We start from the raw sequence: 22,445 nt of genomic DNA, 5'->3' as shown, positions 1-22,445 counted from the left end.
CTGGAAAATATTTATTGTTTTGTGTAAGATTGTGTGGGGATAAGCATAAGACCATTGCCTGTTATAGTAATGCCCTGAACCTTGTAGCTGCAGGGCTTCCACCTTGTTTCCGTGCCATTGCAGCTGTAGCTGCTTTGGGTAAAACCTCGGAAACTTTGGTCCTTGGTCCCCCACTTATCATTTTTGTACCTTATATTTGTTCTCAATATGAGGTAATTAAAAGTAACCCTTTCCCTTTTGTGGACTTTGATTAAGAGGTTAAAAAATTTTTTTTCCTGTAACTACCGTTTGTATCCTGACCAAAGGTAAATTTGTTAATGTTTTTATTGATTCCCATTAGGCCCTTGGTGTTGTTCATAATTATGGTTAACTCTAAAAACAAAAAGGCTTCCCCACTTTGGGAGGCTTCCATATTAAATGAATCTTATGTTGCTGCTTTATAAATGTTGTATAGTTATTTTTTATTATTGTTGTTGTTAAATGTCTAGTTTATTGGCATGTTTTAATAGACTCTGTTGCTAAGGCTGCAGTCCTTTTTGTATTTTAGGCCACATCTATGTTGTTTTGTGTTTATATTAGTTCAGTTTAATATGTATTAGTAATTGTATGTTTATTTTTGAATGGGTAAAAGTTTACCCATGTGCAAAGGCTGACACTATTATAGTCAGCAAAAGGCTTGTGAAGGAATTTATCCCTTGCTTTGGGATCCCTCTGTCTACCAACAGTAACAGGTCAAATTATAAAAGAAGTTTGCAAGGCTCTTGATATCCAACAGAACTTTTATTGCCCACATCACCCTCAGTCTGCAGGGGCAGTGAAAAGACAGAATGGTGTTCTGAAAAAATAAACTAGCCAAAATTTGTCATGAAACCAGCCTCAAATGGCCAGATGCCCTGCCTTTAGCCCTTATAAGTATAAAATCATCATGTAATAGAAAGACTGAACTCTTACCACACAAAATCCTAATGGGCTGACCCGTGAGGCTTTCTAGCTCTCTACCAGTATCAACTCACCTAATGGATATTAATTTAGCTGATGAAACTGACTTGACTTATTGTCAAGCATTAATGAAGTGTGTTAAGGCTTTTCGTTCACAGGTCCAAGAAGCCCTTCCCCAAGACCCTCAAAAAGCATGTCATGATCTACAGCCCAGTGATTGGATTCACGTAAAAGTCCACCAAGAAAGACAGCCCTGAAACTGCGTTGGAAAGGCCCACTCCAGGTATTTCTCACCACCAACACTGTTGTAAAGTGCCAAGGTTACCAGTCCTGAATACATGCCTGACACTGTAAAAGAACCTCTGCACCTGTAATGACAAGGTCAGTGGAACAGGGTGCAAGTGCTTGTAACCTCTCCCCTGCTCAAGAAAAGGATTTGCCACTCCAGAGCGAAAAGGATTTGAAACCACTCCAGAGCGAAAAGGATTTGAAACCACTCCAGAGCGAAGAGGATTTGAAACCACTCCAGAGCGAAGAGGATATACCACGATGTCATCCCTACCACCAAAGACTTAAAAACTCCCCAGATCACTGGTTCCCTAAATGGGTATGGCTAGTGATCTTTTGGATGTTCTGTATTGGCCTTATCTGGATGACTTTATTTTGATCCAAGTTCCTGATTAACGGTACACCTGTCGAGGAAATCCCCAAGGTCCATGGGGAAGAAGACCAACAACCTGATGACTTTGAGGTACAATTAAAACCCAAGCAACTAAACCATAAAAGACAACGCTTCTTGGACTATACTGACACATCTTTATAATTAATTAATCAACTACAAACAGATTTAAATGTGTCTAACTGTTGGATTTGTAGTCATGTTCCCTTGCATTTTGAAGAAGGTATACCCGTGGTTCTGATTGTGTTAAACACCATGTAGGAAAGAGAGTGAGAAGTTAACACTACAGAGTTTGGAGGGACAGTTGAAAGTGTGAAAAGTGTTATAGGAAGAGAATTCTTGAATTTTTTTTTTTGTAGCCTTCTGAAGGAAAAACAGGCCCTTCTCCCAAATAATTGGTCTGTAAATATGTAAATAATCAATTGTAATTAATTGCTGCAGGCTAATAGACAATCTGATTTAAATCATTTGAATATGGACAATTCAGTCAAAATTACTAAAAGAACTACTAATTTAATGCACATGACATTTTACAAATCGCATCATTATTTCATACCATTTCCCAAGATGATATGTCATGGGGTTTCACAGATTTATTTTGCCTTAATCTTATGGCTACCAAATTTATCCTGGCTTAAGTAGTTGTTTGTGGGTATAATTTGTTTTTTTGTTATTTTTCTCTGTTGTTGTTTTTAGTGTTTGGGTACTTTGCCCTCTGTTTGTTTTGCTTTTAGTTGGTTTGTTAAGGCCAGGGTGCCTGTCGTGCAAATGTTAACTCAAGTTAAAATTATTAAACTTAAGTAAAAGCTAGCTCAGGTTTATAAGTGAGCCACACTGGTATTACAGTATGGCTCAAAGGGGGGATTGAAAAAAAAAAAAAAATTGTCTGTTTGTTTATAGTTATTTTATTTTAGTTTTTTGAGTGTTTTGCTTTTTGCTGAAATCACCCCCCTTCTTTTTCCCATAGTGTTTGATTTTTTGCCAGGGTTAGAGAAAGGGCAAGGAGAGAGCCAATTAGTTTTAATTAGTCATATAGCCTTCTGAGAGAGAGATCAGACAATTTTAATAGAAAAGTAAAAATTTTTTGTTAATATGTTATTTGTTATGTATATTTTTAAAAATAGAAATGTATAAGTTAATAGTAATAGTAGTAATATTTTGAATATACTTATAAGTATCAAAAAATTTATGCATATGTAATTTTTTTGTCTTGTTTGTATAAATATGTAAAAAAGCATGTCTTCAGGGTCTCACACTGACCACATGCTGGGAAGTGTAAAAGAAAGGGGGGAGCTGTGGGGGTATATTATCCATATGCTGACCTAACGGCTGCAGAATCGTGCAGCTATCGATTTTTTTGTTGGCACAGGGACACGGTTGTGAGGATTTTGAAGACATGTGTTGTATGAATTTATCAGATTAGTTATATTTTGTTCATGCTTTATTGCAATGCCTTGCAAATAATATGCATAAGATTATGCAAACTCATAATCCCTTATGGGAGTGGCTTAGCAACTTTGGCTGGCCCTCTTGGCTTGTTTTATTTTGTTATACGGGGATAATCATTTTGGGAATTGTACTCCTCTTCCTTATTTGTGCCCCCTGTTTTATTTGCTTATTGCAAGGTAGTTTGGAGTGTTTTGTTGAGCGCATATTTAAAAGAAAGGGGGGAGATGTGGGAGTGTATTATCCATACACTGACCTGATGGCTACTTAAGTGGAAAGTTACAGCAGGCCTGGTGGTGGACACCGGGTCAAGTGAGGCTGCCTACAGGGAGCTGGAAGGTGGCCACTTTCACTCAGGCGCCTCACTGGCGGCGAGTTCCGCGGACTTGGCCGCCATCCACTAGATAGTAGAAAGTATCCAAGGTCGTAAACAAGAAAGCTATGTAAGCTAAGAAGCTACCAATAATATGTAAGCTGTTCCCATGCTAAGTGTGTGAAATTATATAATAGCCAATCAGCAATTGTGTGATTATTGTATGCAGAGATGATAAAAAGGTATATAAGCTGGAGAACAAGATGGAATAAACGATTCTGCTTGCAATCATATTGGTTGTTGTGCTTTATCCGTCCCGCATCCTCTGCCATCAGCAGTGGAATCCTCCCTCGTCCTCTGCTATCAGCATTGGAACCCGACACACAGTGTCTGAGAACAGTGAAACTGCTGCACCGGTGTCCAGTTCCATGCATACAGGTTTACTTTCCAACAGCGGCGTTACCCAGTATTCATGTGAGCCAACTGCCATGGACAAGACATAGAGTGGCACTTCTTCTTTCGACTGGGTGACACTTTGATCATCCTGAGTCTGCTCTGCCACTTGCAGATTTTTCGTTTTGGTCCGCCAGGCAGCAGGCTTCTTTTTCTCTGGTTTGTCTGTTCTGTTTGGCTCTTCTTTCTTTTGTTTGCAGGCACGCTCAGTGTGTCCCTTTTTCCCACATTGTCGATACACTATGTTTTTACACCAGCATTCTGATGCATAGTGACCAGGATTTCCACATTGATAACATTCCTGGCTCCCCACTGTCTTGTGAATAGCTCCATAGAAATTTCAGTTTCATCGTCCTTCTGCCAGGTGAGCTGGGCCTCTGTCAATAGGCGCTTCCGAATTGCTTCATTGTGCAGACCACACACTAACCTATCATGTAGGGTGTCAGTTAACACATCATTAAATTCACAGTGCTCAGCAAGCTTTATCAGGCTTCACTAAGCTGCACAATAAAGTCTAGGATTTAGCTCCTACGACACTTAAGAAAATGGGCACCGTCTTTGCATCTGTAATTTCATCTGCAATAAGAAAAAGCTGAAAAAGCTCCGTATATGAGTTCCATTCCTCTAGAGTCTCATCAAAAGGTCCCTGGCCCCCATAACTGTAGCCATTGCTGCCCCTCTTTTTTTTTTTTCTTTCTCTTGTGTTTTAGTGTCTTTTATTCATGTGAGTTGGGGTCGTTCACACACAATTACTGGGTATTTCCATTCACTAGCACTGCTTTTCCCCATTCCCAGTCTGTCTGCTTCACTTCGGTCAGAACAAAGCAGAGCCTGTTTTAGTTTCAGTTTGAACCGTCAGTGTAAACAGCCCAGCCCCCAAAACAGCAAAACAGTTTTTTCTTATATTGACTTTTACTTCTTTGCTGGTGCAGCACAGGTCGATGCCATCCTCTGTCACCACTTTTGTTATGTTGAACCTTGGAAAGTACTTGTATTCACAGAGAAATCAGCACAGAACACAGATATATGCAAACCCATGAAATGTCTTTATTGAACTAATACTAAAACCAGGCAGGACTGGCTGAGATATCACCTAATAGTCTAACTCTATTGCTATGGCAACAAGCTAAGCTCTGTTGCTTCGGCAACCTAGGCAATAAGACAAGGCACAAAATCCACAACAGTGAGGATATGTGAGCCTTGATTCCAGCCAAGCGCGGAGATGCGAGCCCCCCTGCTTTGTCCTGGAGGAGAAACTGGGGGGCGGGGTGAGGAGTGACACAGATACTGCTCACCCCCCATTGTTCCTCTTCACCCCCTAAGTGGTTATGGAGGGGAGTGAGGAGAAATGTCAGTTCTCCCTGCACCCAGGTCACTTCCCCCACCTGGGCTGGGCTGTGAGGCGAGCATCAGGAACTGCTGCTCTCTGCCCTCCCCTTATGCATCCCAGGAAGGGCATGTTTATGGAATGCAGGGAGCCCTGACATTGCTCCTCGCTCCCCCCTTCACAGTTCAAGGTGGGGGTCGAGCAGCAATACCAGCCGCTCTGTACATGCAAAGGTCAGTTTCCCCAGGTGCGCACAGCTGGGAGGTACAGGGGAAGGGGAGCCAAAAGGGGCTGGGAATGAAAGAGGGGGAGCCTCCAGGGGCCAGAGGCAATGGGTGAGTGTCCATGTTGGTTAGGGGGTCACACTCAGAAGTTTGCTGTGTGAAAGGGGTCACCAGTACAAAATGTTTGAGAACCACTGACGTATTATAATCCCTTTTCCTGCACCTCATTTCTACTCTTTGCTGAAACACAGGCCAGTGGTTCTGTCATCAGCCACGCTCGTGTAACAGGTGATGGGTGTAAATTACGTACATCCACTATTATAATCTGTTTTCCTTTACCTCATGTCTATGCTTCACTGAAACACAAACAGCAGTTCTGTTGTCTCATGACTTTTTGGCAAGTCTTGCAGAAGTGCAGCAGAGTTATTGTGTGCAGGATTCTGAATGTAAGTGCTGAAAACAGCTTCTGGTCAGTTAGCAGCAGACTGTATCCAACAACTGCTCACTGAACAAAGAGCTAAAAGCACAAACCCATTGCAAACAGGACTTGGAGATGGGAATGGACTTTGTGGAATGGAAAAGCCATGAAGTTGTAAAGTTACCCAGGCTCCTTCCTGTACAGATTCCAAAAACTCTGTGGCTGGCTTTCCATAGACATGCATGGAATGAAAGTTTAGTTTGTAATAATTGTATTACGATGAAAAGTTTTGCCATAATATTTATACATCTAAACTCTAGCACAGACACATGTATACCAATTCTTTCCCTCAGCTCTTCTTTCAGAGAAGATTTCTCAGATTAAAGGGGGACCTAAAATGTAACGTTTGTCATCTGGATTCCTTCAGAAAAAGAAAAGATTGCAGCCCCTCAGCCCTCATTCAATCACATGTCAGCAAACAAAGGTCTGGGGAATATTTTGCTGCTAATAACTCCTCTATCCTTGGGTTAGTAGCTGACAGGTTCTCCTCAGGTTCTGTGATGTCAATCTGCAGACTTTATCCGGAGTGGTGCAGGTATTGGGATCAGCATCTACAATATTCATTCCCTGGGCTGTCACTCTATAGTCACCTAAAAGTCCACCAAAGAACCCTTTAGCAGACATCATCCTTTTATCGAGGGATAGCCGAAGACTCTCTAGTACAGTAGTTTTCAAACTTTTTTCATTTGCAGATGCCAATAAAATATCTAACATAGTCTGCAGACCCTCAGGGGTCCATGGACCACAGCTTGAAAACCACTGGTCTAGTACAGAGTAACCCCAGCACCTGTTATTCAGCCACAATAGGGGTTTGTGAGAAGTGGGTTTCAAAGTGAAATGCATGAGTATTCATGGAAATTAAACCTCATTTCACACATGAAAGTTGTTTATTGCTCACTCTCTTTCTGACTGTCTATGTACTGTATTCATACAAAATATAAAATATAATATCTTATATATACACAATATCAAATTTCATATAAAATACATGCCAGCCTGACAGACATTGAGCTGGGCTCATAATTCATAATTATGAATGTGTATGTTAAACTCAATTCTTGCGCTGTTGATATGGTTGTTTTAGTAAGAAGTGAGAGCTTAAGGCCTGTAAAACAGGCTAAGGCCTAAATGGAAAAAGCCGAGTGAACAGAAGTATAAGGGGTCACTCAAGTTAACTGAGACTGGTATAGGAAAGTGCTGATTCTGCAAGGTTGTAAGACTGCCAAAATATTACTAAAATATGTAGTGGGTATAAGAGGTACCAAGATACTAACACTCTGAAATGACACTTTGATGGGTAGAAATGATACATGGAGTGGCGGTGCCCAAATCAGCCAATCAATGGAAAAAGGTGGTATTAGACTACGTCGGGAGGGTGGCAACTACCTACGTGAAAGGGGGCAGACCAAAAGTGTATGTAACAGTGTATAAAAGAAGGTGTCAGAGGGAATACCGGTGTCCGGTCTAGGGGATAACGGAAAGTCCCGCCGTTGGGCCGAGACCATCGTAACGCCGCCAATATGAAACTGACTCAGAGATACTCTGTAAGTCATTTCTCATTGTGCCGCACGCAATAAACCTGGCTTGGGCACCTTCGTTGCTCAGCTAATCTGTGGTCGTGTCGACTCATTCAATCGTGAGAGCCATCTCAGTTTCTTGGCCAAGGCTGGGACAGCATCTACACAGGGACACACCACACAGCCTACACTGATAAATACCGGTGACCAACACACCGATTACCATAGTTGTATTGGGTTAAATATCGGGATATTACCAGCATGGCTAGTCTTAGTTCAGTAGCAGGCTACTGGAAAACAATCAGGAAGAGAAACAAGAGCTCAAGAAAAGCCAACTGTCACTAAACACTTCAGGGAGGTTAAGAGACAACCCTTGAGGCTGTGAAGACCCCATTTCAGACTGACACACAGACAGACGCTGTGAAGTCAGAAAACGCTCAGCCTGCTTGGGTCCCCATCACAGTGGGAGGGCTTGAGGTAAGAGACACATACAGACTGTTTGAAACTCTTTTTTTCTCTCCTGTGATGCTTTATTCCTACAGTTGAGATAAAACAATTCTTAGTTCAAGAAGGCTGTCTGGTCACTCCCAGGTGCCAAACCCAGTCGGACCTGTTGGGCAAAGGCAGTTAACTCACAATGTGCTGTAGCCCAGGATCCACTCTGAAGGTGACAGAATGGTGGGATTCCACCTCAGGAGAGGAAAAGTGATGAGGCTGACATCTGACACCAGAGACGGGGCAGAGATGCAGGTTGCCCTGTAACTGTGAGGGGATTTTAAAGGGCAGAAATGCTGGAGTTCTCATCCAGTCACGAAACAGAACAATTCCATTTGCCTCATCCAACCTGTTACCACAAAGCAACACAGCTCCGAATTCCTGTGTTCACAATCCAGTCAGAGAATAAAAGCTTTGAACTTGGTTAAATTTCCAGGAGCAAATAAACCTGAGGTGATTTGGGAACTACTCACTGATATTTCATGGGCTTTTCTCTGGCCCAGAGCACACAGCATCTCTGGAAATGGGATCCCTTGAGAAATCCTGACTCGGGGCACCAGGGTTTTCACACTCTGAGCTCCCTTTGAATCTGAGGTTTCTGTGTTCCTGCAATGATCCCCCATAGACCATGGACACATGGAGTGGAGGGTCCCCCAGCTACCTAATGCTGCCTGCTCTCCAGCCCCTCTCACTGAGTCACACCCACAGCCCAGCAGAGTCATCTGCTGCTGCACAGAACATCTGCCCATCTCAACAGCTGGCAGACTTTACCCTTCCCTTGGCGTTTGAAAGATTTAAAGACAGACAAACCTGCCAACATACCTAATGCCTGCGAGAAGGGGAGCAGCTGCCAGCAGAGATCTGCACCCTAACGGAGAAGGAGTCAGCGGAGAGCTTGCACAGGCAGCAGGCAGTGTCTGCTCAGACAGGCTGCAACTGTCCTTATGAAGCATGTTTGCCCATTTCCTTGGGGTCCACTTGGCCACCTGGGACCCTCAGCTGATTGGTTCAGGTTGTGTCAGCTTCAACGCCATCACTGCCAATGGCAAACTGCAGGAAATCCAATCCCAGGGGATGTGCCATGATGCAACCACCTGGACTGCAGCACAAGCCCTGCCGCAGACTCTATTCCTGCAATCCAGTCTGTTACTGTGCGTACAGCTCAGAGCAGTCACAGGACTCCCTCGAGGGTGGCCGACCGGAACCGATGATGCTGTTACAGCTGTAATCTTGCTGCAATACAGTAAATCAAGTTAATAATAGTTATGTAGGGCCAGATTTCTCCCTGGCAACTCCCTTTCCTGCATTTAAAACCCAGGGTGCAGGCTGGGGGAGGAAGATTCCACACAGCTCCTACCTGGAAATTTCCGTCAGATTGTCCCAGTAGGGCAGGACCCTTCCCTTCTCCCTGAGACATAGAATCATAGAATCATAGAATATTAGAGTTGGAAGGGACCTCAGGAGGTCATCTAGTCCAACCCCCTGCTCAAAGCAGGACTAACCTCAGCTATATCATCCCAACCAGGGCTTTGTCAAGCCTCAGCTTAAAAACCTCTAAGGATGGAGATTCCACCACCTCCCTAGGTAACCCATTCCAGTGCTTCACCACCCTCCTAGTAAAAAACTTTTTCCTAATGTCCAACCTAGACCTCCCGCCCTGCAACTTGAGACCGTTGCTCCTTGTTCTGTCATCTGCCACCACCGAGAACAGCCTAGCCTAGCCCCATCCTCCCTGGAACCCCCTTTCAGGTAGTTAAAGGCCGCTATCAAATCCCCCCTCACTCTTCTCTTTTGCAGACTAAACAAGCCCAGTTACCTCAGCCTCTCCTCATAAGTCCTGTGCTCCAGCCCCCTAATCATTTTGGTTGCCCTCCGCTGCACTCTCTCCAACTTCTCCACATCCTTTTTGTAGTGGGGGGCCCAAAACTGGACACAATATTCTAAATGCGGCCTCACCAATGCCGAATAGAGGGGAATAATCACTTCCCGTGACCTGCTGGCAATGCCCCTCCTAATGCAGCCCAATATGCCGTTAGCCTTCTTGACAACCAGGGCACACTGCTGACTCATATCCAGCTTTTTATCCACCGTTACCCCCAGGTCCTTTTCTGCAGAGCTGCTGCCCAGCTCGTCGGTCCCCAGTCTATAGCTGTGCATGGGATTCTTCCTTCCTAAGTGGAGGACTCTGCACTTGTCCTTGTTGAACCTCATTAGATTTCTTTTGGCCCAATCCTCCAGTTTGTTTAGGTCACTCTGTATCCTATCCCTACCCTCCAGGATATCTATCACTCCCCCCAGCTTAGTGTCGTCCGCAAACTTGCTGAGGGTGCAATCTACCCCATCCTCCAGATCATTAATAAAGATGTTGAACAAAACTGAACCCAGGACCAACCCCTGGGGAACTCCGCTTGTGACCGGTTGCCAGCTAGACATGGAGCCATTGATCACTACTCGTTGAGCCCTATGCTCTAGCCAGTTCTCTATCCATTTTATAGTCCATTCATCCAACCCATACTTCTTTAACTTGCCGATAAGAATATCGTGTGAGACAGTATCAAAAGCTTTGCTAAAGTCAAGGTATATCACATCCACCGCCTTCCCTACATCCACAGAGCCAGTCACCTCATCATAGAAAGCAATCAGGTTGGTCAGGCATGACTTTCCCTTAGTGAATCCGTGTTGACTGTTCCTGATCACCTTCCTCTCCTCCAAGTGCCTTAAAATGGATTCCTTAAGGACCTGCTCCATGATTTTTCCAGGGATTGAGGTGAGGCTGACCGGTCTGTAGTTCCCTGGATCCTCTTTCCTCCCTTTTTTGAAGATGGGCACTATATTTGCTTTTTTCCAGTCCTCAGGGACCTCCCACTGTTCCCACGAGCTTTCAAAGATAATAGCCAATGGCTCTGAAATCACCTCAGCCAACTCCCTCAGCACCCTCGGGTGCATTGCATCCGGCCCCATGGACTTGTGAATGTCCAATCCGTCTAAATAGTCTTGGACCCGTTCCTTCAGCACTGTGGGATGTTCGCCTCCTTCCCATTCTGTGCCACCCAGTGCAGCAGTCTGAGAGCTGATCTTGTCTGTGAAGACAGAGGCAAAAAAGGCATTGAGTACCTCAGCTTTCTCCACATCCTCCGTCACTAGGTCACCTCCCTCATTCTCTAAGGGGCCCACACTTTCTCTAATCTTCCTCTTGTTGGCAACATGCCTGTAGAAACCCTTCTTGTTCCCCTTCACGTCCCTTGCTAGCTGCAACTCCAATTGCGCTTTGACCTTCCTGATTTCATTCCTGCACGTTCGAGCAGTGTTTATATAATCCTCCCTAGTCATCTGACCAAGCTTCCACTTCTTGTAAGCTTCTTTTTTTGCGTTTAAGTTCGCCAAGGACATCTTTGTTAAGCCAAGCTGGACGCCTACCATATTTGCTATTCTTTCTGCACATAGGGATGGTTTGCTCTTGTGCCCTCAATAAGGTCTCTTTAAAATACAGCCAGCTCTCTTGGGTTCCTTTCCCCCTCATATTAGCCTCCCAGGGAATCCTGCCCATCAGTTCCCTGAGGGAGTCAAAGTCCGCTTTTCTGAAGTCCATGGTCCATATCCTGCTGCTCTCCTTTCTTCCTTTCGTCAGGATCCTGAACTCGACCATCTCATGGTCACTGCTGCCTAGGTTGCCACCCACTTGAACTTCCCCTACCAAATCTTCCCTGTTTGTGAGCAGCAGGTCAAGAAAAGCATGGCCCCTAGTTGGTTGCTCCAGCATTTGCACCAGGAAATTGTCTGCAACATTCTCCAAAAACTTCCTGGATTGTTTGTGCTCTGCTGTATTGCTCTTCCAGCAGATGTCAGGGTGATTGAAGTCTCCCATGAGAATCAGGCCCTGTGAACTGGAAACTTTCCCTAGTTGAGTAAAGAAAGCCCCATCCACCTCATCCTCCTGGTCTGGTGGTCTGTAACAGACACCCACCCTGACATCATGCTTATTGTTCTTGCTTCTAAGCATAACCCAGAGACACTCAACTGACTTATCATAAACAGAGCGACCTAGCATCCATTGATCCCCAAAGCTATGCGCAGATCTCAGTGATCCTCTGATAGCCGGGCCCTCCCACCCACAATCTCTGTGCCTCCACAACTGCTCTAGGACCCTCTCCAGCTCCCTGGGAGCACAAATTCATTGGTGATGTGCTACTGGAGCCTGTCAAAGCAGCCACTGCCCGCGGGATCTGCTGAAGAGGCCCTTGTAAAGGGCAGAGAGGACTGCACAGAGAGTGGAAGGCTGGTTAGCATAGATGGTGAGGGAAAAAACCCCAGCCATAGTCTAGGTGGGAGATTTAGACCTTTCCATACCCAGAGTGCAGCCATAGACTCAAATTAGTGCAACGTTCATTGCTGATGAAAAGGCAACTGAAAAGGCTCTAATTTCTCTTAGGGATCCAGGCAGCTGCAGCTGGCGGTTGCCATGGCAATGGAGTTTTCAGTGAAAAATTATCAGTTTTCTGTGAAACCCCACCCCCAAACATGGATGAAAGGAAACATTTTTATTTAGGTCAAAATTTCATCCACGCCCAGCCAGAGGTTGAGGGACACCAGAGCATGGGATTGCCTCCCTGACCATCTTGGCTAATAGCCATTGATGGACTTATCCTCAATGGACTTACCTAGTTCTTTTTTCAACCTCCATTATGGTTCTGGCCAATGACTTCCACAGCCACTTACACTTTTTTGGTTGCCACTGCACACTGAGAGGATGTTTTCAGAGAGCTATCCCCAATGACTCCAGGATCACTTTCTTGAATGTTAACAGCTAAGTGGATGCCATCATTTTATTTGTATAGTTTGGATTCTCTTTTCCAATGTGTATTACTTGGCATTTATCAACATTAAATTTCATCTGCCATTTTGTTGCCCAGTCATGTAGTTTTGTGGGATCCCTTTGTAACTCTTCGCAGTCTGCTTTGGAGCTGACTATTGTGAGTAGTTTTGCATCATCTGCAAATTTTGCCACCTCACTGTTCACCTCTTTTTCCAGATCATTTATGAATATATTGAACAGTACTGGTCCCAGGACAGACACCGGGGGGACAGCACTATTTATCTCTTTCCATTCTGAAAACAGCCATTTATTCCTATCCGTTTTTCCTATCTTTTAACCAGTTACTGATCCAGGAGAGGACCTTCCCTCTTATTCCATGCCTGCTTACTTTGCTTAAGAACCTTTTGTGCTCGACCTTGTCAAAGGCTTTCTGAAAATCTAAGTACACTGTATCCACTGGGTTATCCTTGTCCACATGTTGTTAAGCCCATCAAAGAATTCTCAGAGATTGGAGAAAGTAGAATCCAGGGACCTACAGACCAGTCAGCATCACCTCAGTCCCCGGAAAAATCATAAAGTATGTCCTCAAGGAATTGATTTTGAGAACTTGGAAGAGAAGAAGGTGATCAGAACAGTCAACATGGATTCACCAAGGGCAGGTCATGCCTGACCAACCTGAATGACTTCTATGATGAAATGAGTGGCTCTGTGGATGTGGGGAAAGTGTTGGACATTATAAATCTTAACTTTAGCAAAGCTTTTGATGCGGATTCCCCAGGACCCCACATGGGGTGGAAAAGGGTACACCTTATCAGGACCCAGAGGCCCTGGGGGGGGGGTCCAGCACAGCCTGCAACCCCCATTACCATGAGGAAAATTTTTTCATGGCTCATGAGATTGTATGTATGGGATGAAAAATTATGGTATGTGTGTGGAAGGGGGCCTGTGCCACAAGTTTGTACTCGGCTCAAAAAAATTATGCTTGGGCCCTGGGTCTCCTACAGTATTCTTGCCAGCAAGTTAAAGAAGTATGGGTTGGATGAATGGACGATAAATTGGATAGAAAGCTGCCTAGATCATTGGGCTCAATGGGTAGTGATTAATGACTCAATGTCTAGCTGGCAGCCGGTCACAAGCGGAGTGCCCCAGGCCAGTTTTCTTCAACATCTTCATTAATGAACTGGAGCATGAGGTGGATTTCACCCTCAGCAAGTTTGCAGATGATGCTAAGCTGGGGGCAGTGCTAGATGTGCTGGAGGGCAGGAATAGGATACAGAGTGATCTAGCCAAATTGGAGGATTGGGCCAAAAGAAATCTGATGAGATTCAACAAGGAGAAGTGAAGATTCCTGCATTCAGGATTGAAGAATCCCATCCACTGCTACTGACTGGAGACCTATTGGTTAGGTGTCAGTTCTGCAGATAAGGACCTGGAGGTTACAGTGGACAAGAAGCTGGATATGAGTCAGCAGTGTGCCCTGGTTGTCAAGAAGGCTAACAGCATATTGCGCTGCATTAATAAGAGCATTGACAGCAGATCGAGGGAAGTGATTATTTCCCTCCATTTGGCACTGGTGAGGCCACATTTGGAGTATTGTGTCCAGTTTTGGGGCCCCCACTACAGGAAGGATGTGGAGAAATAGGAGAGAGTCCAACGGAGGGCACTGAAAAGTATTGGGGACTGGAGCATATGACTTATGAGGAGAGGCTGAAGGAACTGGGCTTGTTTAGTCTGCAGAAGAGAAGATTGAGGGGGGATTTGATCGTAGCCTTTAACTACCTGAAAGGGGGTTCCACGGAGAATGGAGCTAGGCTGTTCTCAGTGGTAGCAGATTATAGAAGTATAAGCAATGGTCTGAAGTTGCAGTAGGGGAGGTCTAAGTTGAATATAAGGAAACACTTTTTCCCCAGGAGGGTGGTGAGGCACTGGAATGGGTTACCCAGGGAGGTGGTGGAATCTCCATTTTTTGAGCCCAGGATTGGACTCGATGAACTCCTGAGGTCCCTTCCCTCCCTAATCTTCTGTGATTCCAGCACCCTCACCCTAGGCAGCTGCCCAGTCCTGATACTGGCCTGTTATCTGTCAGCTCTATGTTCTTGGGGAAGTGGTGGGTGGGAGACAAGTGTTTATGCTCTGCTGGGGGAGGAAAAGGAAGAACAGCGAGAGGGGAGATCGTGTGTTTAGTTAGCCTGTAACTGAAGAGCAAATGTGGGGAAATTCAGAGGGCCGCTCTTGTGTGGTTTGTGGAGCAGCGGCTTCCATTGTGTTTCACAGGTGCCTAAAGCATTTAGGGCAGGATTGAAAAAATAACACGTGAGAAAATAAAAATAGTTAATAATTAGGGCACCCCACGACTGCAGCATGTCACTGAGGGCCCGTGTGCTTCATCAGACATCCTGGTGCCACCGCTGGGGACTAAATAGCCCTGTGTGCCTCTTAGTAGTTTCAGAGCTTTACCTCAAACACTGAGCTAGAGGTGCCGCTGCATCAGACTGTGCCCCAGAACAGAAGATGGGGCTCTGCTGAGCTGGTGTAAGGAGCAGAAGGAGTCATTCCTGCTCTGCCTTGCAGTACGAGGGGGATGCAGACAGAACTGGATGGCTCATTGATAGCAATGCAGCATGTGGGGTCTGTTCTCAGATAATCTCAGGGAATGCAGCAGGGGAAGAATGGTTTGGTGATTAGGTGAAATGGTCTCTCACCTTGGAGACTAGCTCCAGTTCCTGGTTCTGCTACCGTCTTCCTGTGGAACTTTGTTGAAGTCAAATCTCCCGCAGTTTGGAGCAGTGTAGGAGCTATGACACGCATCTGAACAGTTCTGCTTCCGATTCAGCAGATGGCAGCCTTGCACGCCGTGCACCCAGAGTGCAGCTCAGAGCTGTGTTTTCCCTCTGCCCACTCTGCCATTCCCAGCGAAGGGGGCCATTAGTGAACGATCCAGGCAGCTGCATGCCAGGACCCGAGGCAGATGTGAGCGCTGGGGACTGGGGGTCAGTGGATGTAGCCTTATGACTGCGAGTCACTGGGGCGCAGGGAGGGATTTGAGTATGGATTTGGGGCGGAGAGAGACTGAAGGGTTTTACAAAGTGAAACTCATGCTCTGCTTGCTCGGCCTCCAGCAGGCTGTTTGTTCTTTCCCTGACACTTTTCTTTAGTGTAAAATAAAGTCACCCTGTCTTTGAGGAGAATGCACGGCTTGCTTTCTGTGCAGGGAAAGCAGATCAAGGCCTCTGGGACAGCCACTTCGTTGGCCAGTCCCTGGGATTGAGACAGGGCACTTGGACACCAGGAGCCCAAGTTGCTACAGCTCTGATAAGGGTTTATCCCTACCAGAGGACCCAACTCCTATCCGCTGTGGACTGGACTGGGGATGCACCAGATGTACTGAACAGTGGGTGACACTTTCCCCATGGCAGCCAACCAGCTTCAAAGACTGGGGAAAGAAAAGTAACTTGCCCCTTCATTCTGGTGGACCAGTGCGGAGTGTGATTTCCAGAGTTCGTGGCCTGCTCACTTGCCCCTAGACGTCAGGTGGACAGACTCACCAGGCGCAGAAGTACACTGGAGGGTGGGGTGTTTCACGGGTCACATTTCTTCCCTGCCCTCCCAAAGGCTTGCAAAGCACATAGGGTGGCAACAGCGGAGCTGGAGAAAGGAGCCGATCCCAGGTAGTTGTGTTGTCCCTCTTTGAAACCTGATTCAGTGTAGAGATGGAGAGAAATGGAGAGATGCCTCCGCATTTGTGGGGGAGGAAAGGGAGAACGGAGGGAAAAATTGCAACGTGTAGGAACGTGGGAAAGGGCCGTCCTGGCTCATCGAATCCAGGTCCCGGCTCTTGTAGGCAGCCCACTTTTTGAGACATCCGTGATTGGAGTGTTTTTATGCAACAGCCTGTAATTCCTAGTGTTGCAGTATTAGATTATAAACTGTTAGGGGAATGGTCTTTTGGTTCGGTGTGTGTACAGCGCCTTGCGCAACAGGGGCCCAACTGCTGACTGTGCCTCTGAGCACTGCTGGAATGTAAATAATAGCTGGGGGAAGGCTGGTCAGGTTACAGGGCAGTGAGTCCAAGAGGCCAACATTCTGCCCCCAGGGCTGATGCTGCGTCATTGTAAGACATCAGGGGAGTTACTTACCTTCTCTATGCTTCAGTTTCCCCCATGTAAAAGGAGGACAGGGCACTGCCTGGTGTGCCGGGGTCATGCTGTGAGGCCAGGCTCCCTGGGGAAGATTCAGTCTCTCTCCGTAGAGGATTCAACAAGAACTGGGCTGTCGCTTTGGCTGATAGCACTACATAAAGAGGCCAGAGCAGAAAGAGCTTATACGCTCTTCGTGAAAGGGCCTCCCCACCGAGTCCATAGCCGACGGTTAGAGACATTCTTTATTTGTGCACTTTCGGCACTCATGGACTCAGTTACTTCATTCAGTTAGCGTGAGGGATGGGGCTCAGAGGCAGGGTGCCAGGCTAGCAGTGCTGTGCTTTGTTCCTGTGCGTCTAGGTGAGCCTGGAGTCTGAGCAGGGCAGTTTGGATCAGGATCTGACCCCAAACTTCCCCAGCATCTGATTCGATCCAGTAGCTGAAGCATGAAGCACTGTCTCTCTCAGAGAATCTCCATGTGCTTGCATTTACGATAGGCATAATTCCCTGACTTTATTACAGTGCTAATAGCCATAAATGCAGCCACCTCTAGGGCAGAGCATAACCGCTACTTAACCTGCACACAGCAACACCACAAACCAGTTTATGCTGGGGAGAGAAGAAGAACACTGTGTCCCATTCAAACTGCTGGGGGAATTTAGGAAGGCTGAATATACAGAAATGCCCCAGATTGGAATCGGATCAGGACATCGGGGCTGACACTCCCTGCCATCTGTATGTGAGACTGCACATCCATTTCCATCCTGCCTTTCCTCTGAGCACGTGGTCATCCGAGGGTTTGAACACCAAGCGTGGAAGTCACGAGAGGGACGTAAGCCCAGCATTTAGGTGCCATTGGCATTCACCAAACTCTGCTCAGCTGCCCCCTAGTCTTTAAGTGCCTAAAGTCCCTAGATGCCTAAATTTTGGCAACTGGGCATGTGCTCATCCCTCTAAGTCCTAACACGGCACAGATTAAAGGCATTAAAAACTGGCTAATTGATAGGTCTCAAAATGTAACTATCAATGGTAAATCATCATTGAATGGGAGTTTCCAGAGGTGTCATAGACTTTAAGGCCAGAAGGGACCATCCCATCATCTAGTCTGACTTCTTGTACATCACAGGCCACCAGCATCACCCGCACACTAAACCCAACAAGCAAAATTAGGCCGAAGCATAACACTGGCAAAGGGACCTGTTCCTGTCCCTACGCTATTTAACATTTTCATCAATGACCTGGAAGAAAATATAAAATCGTCCCAGATAAAGTTTGCAGATGACATAAAATTTGAAGAGCGGTAAACAATGGAGAGGACAGGACACTGATACATGATCTGGATCATTTGGTGACCTGGGGGGTAGGCAAACTATATGTGTTTTAATATGGCTAAATGTACGTCCACGTTTAGGAAGAAAGAATGCAGGGCACACTTACAGGGTGGGGGACTGTCTCCTGGGAAGCAGGGACGCTGAAAATGTTGGGGGGTCATGGTGGATAATCAGCTGAATATGAGCTCCCAGTGGGATGCTGTGGCCAAAGGGGCTAATGCGATCCTGGGATGGAGGGACAGAGTCATCTCAAGTAGGAGCACTGTGGGTATTTTAGCAGTGATACCACCATTGCTGGAATCCTGTGTCCAGTTCTGGTGTCCATGACTCAGGAAGGATGTGGATACGTTGGAGATCTATGAGAATGATTAAAGGATTGGGAAGAAATGACATAGTTATTCGCTTCTAACTCTTCATGCAAAGCTGTAAGACGCTGGCAGGCTGCTTACATTTTGCCAAGCTCTTTGATCTGCTGACAGGGGTTTAGAAGACTGCAGACTGCACCTAACAACAGAAAGGGGAAACCCTACCAGAAATGCATTGTTCACCACCTCAGGAACCCTTGACATAGTCTGTAGCAGTGTTACCCATGTTTCCTCGACCCCGTAACTTTTAGTGTCTGCGAGTTGGTGTCAGGAAATAAACCAAAGGAAACACAGTACCTCTGCCTGCTATATAGCTGAAAAAGACAAATCCAAAGCAAGTGCTTTTATTTTAAAGCTTTGCTTCTGGTCTCCAGCAATTCCATTGGAAGCTTTTACCACAGTCTTCAGCACATACAAATTCGATAGGTGATTAAAGTACCCAAAACTAAGTTTCCCCCACAAGTCTGAAGCAATCTTTGGGCAGTCTTCAGGTGAATCACTCGCAAATTGATTGGGTGGCCAGTTCTTCCGTCTGCGCCTGGGACCCTTCCAAATGTGTCCAGGAAGTGATCCGCTGACTCAGACTCACTACCTCCCTCTTATACCCCAACAGTTCCAGAGACATGTCAGACAAGAAAACGTTACACAGCTGACCAAACAGATCAATCCCTGGGCAGAAGCAGGAGCTACAGACAAGTCACTACAAAGAAATTGTTAAGCAAGTCTAAAGCTGTAAGTCCAGCAATAATTTCCCCATCGCTGCAGTTCTGGGAAACATCCAGACGTCCTGTTTTTCACAGACATTTCCCCAGCTCATTCAGAGAGAGAGAACACATCACGCCAGGCTCACTTCACGTGTACCTGTCTAGTCCGCTCCCCCCACTTTACCCAGTTATGCTCACTTTCTGCAAAGGCCTGAAAATGGCTAAAAGCAGGAAGCAGAATAATTGACAGTCCATTCCGATAATTGGCCGTGGCTTGGACAGCTGGCTGGTTGCTGAAATGCCCCTAAACATGAGCACATGAAGAAATGTCCTCATTTGCCACCTTTAACACATTGTTACACCCCCTGAATCAGGCCTGTCTTCATAGAATCCTAGAAGATGAGGATTGGAAGGGACCTCAGGAGGTATCTAGTCCAAACCCTACTCAAACAAGGCCAACCCCAACAAAATCATCCCATCCAGGGCTTTGTCAAGCCACACCTTAAAAACCACTAAGGATGGAGATTCCACCACCTCCCTAGGTAACCCATTCTAGTGCTTCAACACCCTCCTCAGGAAAAAGGTTTTCCTAATATCCAACCTAGACCTCCCCACTTCAACTAGAGACCATTGCTCCTAGTTATGTCATCTGCCACCACTGAGAACAGCCTAGCTCCATCCTCCCTGGAACCCGCTTTCAGCTACTTAAAGTCTGCTTGAAACAGCAAAGCTGGTACGTAATTATTACCCTTTGCTGGAAAAACAGATTTACATGAGCTTGCTTTGTACAGTGAACACACTGAACAGTACAAGATACACATTTCTGGGGTGCAAGGCTGGGCCCAGAGAAGTGGTCAGTGTTGCCCTGTGTCTAGTTCACGAGGGGCTGGGAGAGCATTCACGCAACGTTGCATGCTGAGGGCTAATAGTGACCAGAGCCCCGCGGGTTGTGCTGTTCAAAGCAGTGCAAAAGACACCTTGAGGTGGAGAATGAAGGGCGCACAGCCATTCAAAGAGTCCAGATTGTACCCTGGGGTATGTCACTCTGCATTATACATACAACCCCCCCCCACACACACACAGATACACACACAGTCAACCCAAGGCCCCTGTAGCCCACAAGCACTGGGCCCAGCTCTGGTGAGGGGATGCCCAGGTAGGGGCACCCACCCTGTGTCAGACTCCGACTGCTAGTCCCGGCTGGGCTAGGGAGGGGCAGGACTTCCTCTTTACCTGCACGGGGCTGCTCCTGGGTCCAGGTCAGATCCACTTCTGGAAATCTCCTCTGGCTGCACAAAGTTCCACCCCTCGTTCTGCCCCCATTCTCCCAGCCTGCAGGGAGAGGGGTCACTGTACGGGGAGCTCCCTTCACCTAGTGAGCCATTTTTCTTAAGGACAATCCTCCATATTGTCAACATTCAGAGCTAGCTGGCCAGAGAGTGGCACATGCCACCCTTTGAACCAGGCGGGGTGGCTACCAGGGGGGGCTAAAGTAAATGTTGGGGTGCCTATATCCCCTGAAAGGCCACCCAGTGCCACCCCTAACTGATTTTTTGGTCCAGTGGCAATTCTGAAAAATTGAAAAAAAATTGGTTTAGGCTGAACCAAATCTTAAATTTTTCTGATTTTCTAGTGAATCCATTTCAGGTTTGATCAAAGGGCGGATTTGAATCTGGGCCCTCCCACAACCCACATGAGCACTCTACTCACTGACCTAAAGATTATGCTTGGTGATGAGAGACAGCTCCACCACCTTCTTCCTCACCTCTGACCATTTTTGTGAATGACCAAAACTATTTTGTCAAATTTGCGAATCGTTTTGGGTCAGCTGAACCTGCATTTTCCAGCAAATGAACAATCTGTCTCAAAAATTTCACCTAGCTTTGGTGTAAACCTGGTTCTTTCTTCAGAGAGGTCTAAATGGATTTAAAACACAGAGGAGAAGTTGCTTAAGAGTTGTTCCAGTTACTGGAAGATGTTTGTATACTCTCATCAGACAATGGATATAAATGCCATTTGCAGTGTAACTATTCCTCGATTTTAAGGCCAGAAGAGAACACTATGATTATCTAGTCTCACCTTCTGTATCACACAGCCCCTAGAAACTCACCCAGCAATTTGAACATCAAACCCAATCTTCTGGCTGAACTAGGAACACCCACAGCTGTGTGCAACAGGAGCACAAAAAGGAGAAGAGTTTTCATCACTTTAATTCTAGGTCATGACTCTGTGCTGCTATCCAGTTACAGTGGTTGATTCTCTGGAGCTGGGTGATTAACTGACCCTTCACTTGTAGAATACCTTGATTATCCTCACACGAATTGCTTCTGTTTTCACGCTGTAAACGATTGGGTTCATCAGGGGCGGGACCAGCATATAGATGTTGCCCAGGACAATCAGAAGTATCGGTGAAGAGTTCTTTGCGAATCTATGTATTGCAGATAAGGCAATGTCTGGTGTGTAGAAGAGAAGGACGACGCAGACGTGGGAGACACAGGTATTCAGGGCCTTAAGGCGCTTCGCGTGGCATGCTATGCTCAAAACGGATTTTAGGATCATCACATAGGATAGGAGGATGAGCAGCAAGTCCAACCCCCATGAAGAGATTGTTATAGAGAATCCATAGATGATGTTGACTCTGATATTCGAACAAGCCATCGTCATGACCTCCTGGTGCAGACAGTAGGAATTGGAGAGGATGCTTTCCTTACAGTATCGATGCTGTTTCAGAAGAATGGGGAGTGGCAATATTAGGGTTACTGCTCTTAGCAGAAACACCAGTCCCATCTTAGATATTGTCGGAGGGGTTAAGATGGAAGCATATCTCAGCGGGTTACAGATCGCCACAAAGCGGTCAAAGGCCATGGACAAGAGCACAGAAGATTCAATTAACGTAAGCAAGTGGATAAAGAACAGCTGGGCAAAACAGGCATCGTGGCTGATCTCCCTCGAGTGAAACCAGTATATGCCCAGTGTCGTTGGTAGGGTGGATAACGATAAGCCAAGGTCTGTGATGGCCAATATGGAAAGGAAAATGTACATGGGCTCATGGAGAGTTGGATCTGTTTTTATAATGAATAGAATTAATGAATTTCCTAATATGGAAATAACGTACATTAAGCATAAGGGGATGGAAATCCAGACATGGATGTCTTCCATCCCAGGTATTCCGGTGAGAAGAAACACTGCAGGTTGGAATTTGGTGTCATTGACAGCTGGCAT

General features: G+C 46.1%; 1 protein-coding gene across 1 annotated transcript; it reads right to left on the bottom strand.

The window, feature by feature from the left end:
• Positions 1 to 21,509: 21,509 nt before the first annotated feature.
• On the bottom strand, positions 21,510 to 22,445 carry LOC137159752 (olfactory receptor 51G2-like). Its single transcript, XM_067558232.1, has one exon. The coding sequence runs from the start codon at positions 22,443 to 22,445 to the stop codon at positions 21,510 to 21,512; it is 936 nt and encodes a 311-aa protein (XP_067414333.1).

This window comes from Emydura macquarii, unplaced genomic scaffold (genome assembly GCF_026122565.2).
Source record: "Emydura macquarii macquarii isolate MOO-44397 ecotype Brisbane River unplaced genomic scaffold, CSIRO-AGI_Emac_v2 contig_1882, whole genome shotgun sequence".
Taxonomy (NCBI): Eukaryota; Metazoa; Chordata; order Testudines; family Chelidae; genus Emydura; species Emydura macquarii.
Note: the sequence above shows the minus strand (reverse complement) of the source record. Positions and strands in the feature narration are given on the sequence as shown.